Source organism: Lactuca saligna, chromosome 9 (genome assembly GCF_052625555.1).
Source record: "Lactuca saligna cultivar CGN05327 chromosome 9, ASM5262555v1, whole genome shotgun sequence".
In the NCBI taxonomy this organism is placed as follows: domain Eukaryota; kingdom Viridiplantae; phylum Streptophyta; class Magnoliopsida; order Asterales; family Asteraceae; genus Lactuca; species Lactuca saligna.
Genome location: NC_136425.1, coordinates 62,840,059 through 62,845,333, shown reverse-complemented (window position 1 = coordinate 62,845,333; position 5,275 = coordinate 62,840,059). Strand labels below are relative to the sequence as shown.

Sequence of the window (5,275 nt, the reverse complement as noted above, 5' to 3'; positions counted from 1 at the left end):
TCCCTACACGACAACCTTCAAGTCAATACACATCACATACAACCTTAAACAAGGTCAGTCCAAGTTCAGTCAAAGTCAACATTGGTCAAGTCTAGCAACTCGTCGAGTCCATGCTTCTCTAATCCCACATAAAACCCCGGCTCCACTCGTCGAGTCTAGTAAAAACTCGACGGGTTCTCCTTCAATCATAACATTGGGACCATCTTCATCCGACTCGCCGAGTTCCTTCTTGAACTCGTCAAGTTCATCTCCAACTTAGGAACTTGTCCAGTCTATGACTCGCTGAGTTGTATGAACAACTCATCGAGTCCATCTTCAAAGATTGGGAGATGGCTATGGACTCACCAAGTCTGCTCATACCACTCGCCGAGACCCATGGCTTCTAGGTCCTTTTTCGCGTCTAAATCCACAAGGGACTTCCTTCCTAACACTTACCCATTCACATAAAGGGTTTGGTGCACAATGGTCACCGACTCGTCGAGTGCCAAGAACAACTCGCCGAGTCCAACCTTGACCAATTCCATACAGTCAATTTAAATGGGGTCTAACACAACAAAACCATATATCTGGCCTCCTAATGTCCATTTTATACGTAAAGTTCCTAACTTGATGCACATGCATGGGGTTTTTAGCTCAAAAATCCATATAAAGTGTCCTGCAATGTGTATGGGACTCTCATGGCCCTAAAGTTGGCACCTTTATGCCATGAGACCCCTTTTAAGGCCCAGATCTGAAGTCAAAACCCACTTAACACTTCCAAATCCGAAAAAATGACTTAGAAATCCATAGATATCCCAAGTTAAAGATGAAAAAACACATAGATGAGTCAAGACAGGGGCATTATACCTTGAAGCTGTTGAAAATGAAGTAAGATCTCTGGATCTACAAGCCCCAACTCGATTTCCAAGCTCCTTTCTTCCTTCCAAGCTTAACAATCCACACAAGAACACCAAAAATGACCTTAACTCACACACAAACAGCTAGGGTTCGATATAAAGCTTTCAAGAGAGTGTTAGGGACAGGGAGGCTGAGTTAAGTTGTTTATATAGGGTGCAAACCCTTAGATTTAGGATTTCACTTATCCAGCACCTACTCGCCGAGTCAGTCTCCCGACTCGTCGAGTCGGTCACTTAAAATGTCTGCAGCCACGTCCCTACTCAACGAGTTGATCCTCCAACTCGTCGAGTCCCAAAGAAAAAACGTACCAGATGTTACAGTTTATGCTACGACCCATTTTCCGTCACAAATTCGTAGGTATCAACCTATACCTACGGATTGTGCCGTAGGTATAATCAGATTTTCTAGTAGTGTCATAACATCTTTCGCAAGTAACCTAATTACAAACTTGAAAAAAAAAATCGCTATTTCTCAAAAAAAAAAATGTTAAAATATTAGAAGTAATTAACAAATATGGTTATCTTGGTGAATATCCCTACATTGAATTTCTTTGTTGGTCATTATATGTTATCGGCCCATAAATAAATTAATGTGTTTATGGTCGGTTCTCAAAAATTAAATATTCTCAAAGGTTCACAACAAACAAGAAAAAAATAACCCTTATCTTTATTATAATTTTTTTTAAATAAAAATATATAATAAAAAAAAAATCGGTTTTATGCAGCTGCCCACTTTGCCCCCAGTGTGTTACATAAATCAATATAAACATTATTAATCTCGTGAAAAAAAGAAACGAAATTAGAGTTGGCCAAAAAGTGGTGTCTTTTTGTAGTTCATTCCTATATAAATTAAAGAAGAAGAAGTTACCAAGAATCCAGAGAATAATAATACACTCACAGTCTCTCTGTCCATCTTTTTCTCCTCTCTTACTCTATAATTGTGTTGTGAAGTGAAGTACATTTTACTATATATTCTTTAGGTATCTTTCTTGCCTTTTGGCTTCTTCTCCATTAACAATCAGGTGGTGTGATCTTTTTTCTTCAGATCGCTGAAGAAAAAGAAGAGGTTTTGACTTTTTGGTAAAAGAGAAGTGTATGCATAGAGTGGCTCAATGTTCCATTATTTTGATAATTTCTCAGCTGATGATCAGCACTTTAATGATTTCTGTCACTCACAGACGTCTAATTCGTGTTTGGTAATTCCATTTTCACTGGTTTTCTTGTTTGAAGCTATCTTTATTGGTGATACTATCAGTCGTTTGACTTTTTGGAAATTATTGTTTGCAATACTTGGTTTTTATATTACGAGTGATTTTTCGGTCTTAAGTTAGCAATTTAATCTTTAAGGTTGAGTCACTTAACAAATGTTGACTTTCTTTGTTGCTTTCTTGGTTAAAACCATTATCTTTGTTAAGATGTAAAAGATAAATTAGGTTTGTTTATTGTTAAGATGTAAAAGAGATATTAGCTAATTTTGTTTCAAATTAAGTGGCAACTCTTAAATAGTAATCAAGTTCTATAAAGTTTCTTGTCGTTTAGGTAATTCATTTTTATGTCTTTGTCAAGCTTTAATCACTCAAAACTTTTTTTAAAATTTGCCTCTAGTTTTAATTTAGTTTTTTATTATGAGTTTTCTTACTTTTAACTAGAAGTTGATTTGATCACTAATTTTTTGTACGACGTTCTTTTTTTTTTCTTTTTTGAGGTTAATTAGTTGTTAGAAGTTAAATTCATTAAGTTAGTTAATGCTCGCATTTGGTGAAATAACTATGATAAATAAGAGGTCATTAATTCAAATATAATATAAATAACTATGATAAATAAGAGGTCATTAATTCAAATATAATATATTATCTAGTTTGCCTTCTTTTTTTTTAATTAATTCTTTGATATTGGCTTTTCTTTGTACGGAATTTTGATCATTTTTAATGATATCACTATCACCTTCCGTTATGGTGTCATTATTGAAACGATTAAAAGCCAAAATGTGAATGAGACTGATTAAATTATTTTATTTTATCTTAAATTTCTTAATCAAACTTCTCAAACCCTAGAATCCATGGAGGAACGATCAAACATCTGGCTAATTGTTGATGTGTATTATAGTGATAAATATTTATGTTGTTTGTAGTAATTCCACCATTATCCACATGTATATCGTCTTAACTATTTTATTAATGAAAAAGCAATTTTATTCTATTTTCATTGTTAATTTTGTTTCTTAGGAAATGTTTTAAGTGACTAAAAAGTATGGTAACATTTGCTAGAATAAAAACTCTCATAAACTGAAAACACTTGCTTTAAATAAATTTGTACTTAGTTAATCTAACAAAAATGGAAAAAATTCAATAAAGAGAAATTAAATTGCGTCCTACCTTTTATTCCTACAATTATTCCTATCCACTAAAATTATAACAAATCACCATTCAATTTAATTGTATTTGATATATTCCTAATATAATCTTAATGATTTAGTTTAAAAAATATGGAAAGATGACACTTGTCATAATTTTATTGGGTAGGAACATTTGTAGGTATAAAAAGTAGGAATCAATTTAATTTCTCTTCAATAAAATTTGATTCTATTTATAGTATGTTTTGTTTTCTTGTTTTAGATCTCTAGTGTATCCGATTATGACTTTGGGTTCAAAGAAGATCTTTTCAAAGCACCTGAACCGATAATAGAACAACCATTGATAACCCTGTGTGGAGAAGACATCATTTTTCCAGAAAACAAGTTTACATATCTTGAATCACTTGAAGATGAGAACTTCATGAGCAATCTTTTTGAAGAATATAAAGATATCTTGGCAAAAGAAACATCATCTTCCTCAGAGTTTCCAGATTTCAGAACAGATGATAGCATCACTACGAAAGAATTTTCGTATCCTTTTGGAACATTCACAAAAAGTATGAGCGCTGACAGTTTGATCTCGGTGGATGGGGATCAAATGAGGCAGATTTCCATGAATTTTACTGAAATGGACTTGAATAATTTTCATGGTATGCGAATGGTTTCCAGTGAAGGATACATAAAGGTTTGGTTTAATTTTTACTTTGATTTCTTCATTGTGTTTGCATGCGATTAATCTGAGCTCTTGTTTTTGGGTTGCAGCCACAGGTTACGAGTGATCAAGTTCAAGAAACTCGCATGCAGAAGCTTTCAAGATACAGGGATAAGAAGACAAAGAGGAATTTTGGCCGAAAAATTAAGGTTATTGTTTTTTACAGTTTTCATTAGCGGAAGGTTAATGTCAAAAATGGGTAAAATATATAATGGAGTAGTTGATTTCTAGATATTATCATTTTTTTTAAAGTATATTAAATAGATAAGAAACCAAATTTTTTTTGCACAAAACACCAAATTTTGTGTCGATAAAAGCTCAGTTGCTTAACTTCTAATGTCACTAAAAAACAATGGTGAAAATATTTTATTACTCATAAAATGGCATTAGCGTACACTAATTGAATAAAATATATACTTTTGAAAGCAAGACACCCGAATCTATTTAAGATCATGGTGAAAATTATTGATAGCCAACAATTGCTTGCTTATAAGGGTCCCACAATTCTTATATTATATCCTTGTGTGGTGAGTTATTACCTTATGTTGTTATGTAAAAATTATGGGAAAAACCATCGTGTCGCTAAAATTATTACTTTATTTCTTATTAGTATGCTTCCAGGAAAGCGTTAGCGGATGGCCAGCCACGGATTAAAGGAAGGTTTGCCAAGACAGAAGAAATGGAATTCTGTAGAAAGTAATCAGAGATTGTTAAACTTCAAATTTTGGCATTTGGAACAAATTGGAATCTTGTAGGTTAATGATCTTTGTTGATCACGGATGTTGATTGTGCTGTTTTTCGTTGGTTTTTTTTGTTTTTGATGTCATTTTATCCAATTTTGTGTTGAATATATGGAAATGTTATTTGTAATAGATCATGTCAAGAACTATATGGAGTGAAACTGTGAGAGTATGTTTAAAAGATAGTGTTTTTGGGATCCGAGTTATGTTGTTGTAAGGTAAAACATGAAAGTTTTATGTGGAATGTTTGAGATTTTTTTTAATAAGTTGGAAATTAAATATTATGATCGACTTGCTTAGTTTGGGCTTCTGGGCTGGCCCATATCCATAATTATGTTGCTCCATATTTGTTGATAAAATTATGATTTAACCACTTAAAATTATACTAGTAACATATTAGAGCCAGCAGAAAGAACAGTGTTTAGGTATCATTAGATGACATGATTGGAGCCTTGGAGCGCGATATTTATCTTTTCTATCTTTGTTTAAAATTTGGGTTGGGTTAGGATTTTGTTTATTGAATGTTTAAAATTAGAGTTCACAAAAATATTATATTAGGAATTTTCATATTATT

General features: G+C 32.7%; 1 protein-coding gene across 2 annotated transcripts; it reads left to right on the top strand.

The window, feature by feature from the left end:
• The first annotated feature begins 1,787 nt into the window (after window positions 1–1,787).
• On the top strand, window positions 1,788–4,933 carry LOC145014361 (uncharacterized). 2 transcript variants are annotated; one of them, XM_078972738.1, is made up of 4 exons: window positions 1,788–2,092; window positions 3,512–3,934; window positions 4,018–4,110; window positions 4,572–4,933. In XM_078972738.1, exons 1-4 carry the CDS (start codon window positions 2,009–2,011, stop codon window positions 4,659–4,661), a joined length of 690 nt encoding a protein of 229 aa, XP_078828864.1. In that variant the 5' UTR covers window positions 1,788–2,008; the 3' UTR covers window positions 4,662–4,933. The 2 variants fall into 2 exon arrangements, with proteins under 2 accessions (XP_078828864.1, XP_078828863.1); XM_078972737.1 differs by having other exon boundaries at window positions 4,012–4,110.
• The last annotated feature ends 342 nt before the right edge of the window (window positions 4,934–5,275 follow it).

Bases quoted from the DNA above. Each gene is read 5' to 3' on its own strand.
- LOC145014361 (XM_078972737.1), top strand. From the start codon at position 2,009: ATGTTCCATTATTTTGATAATTTCTCAGCTGATGATCAGCACTTTAAT. The intron at 2,093-3,511 runs GTAATTCCATTT...TTCTTGTTTTAG, and splicing joins AGACGTCTAATTCGTGTTTG to ATCTCTAGTGTATCCGATTA. The intron at 4,111-4,571 runs GTTATTGTTTTT...ATTTCTTATTAG, and splicing joins ATTTTGGCCGAAAAATTAAG to TATGCTTCCAGGAAAGCGTT.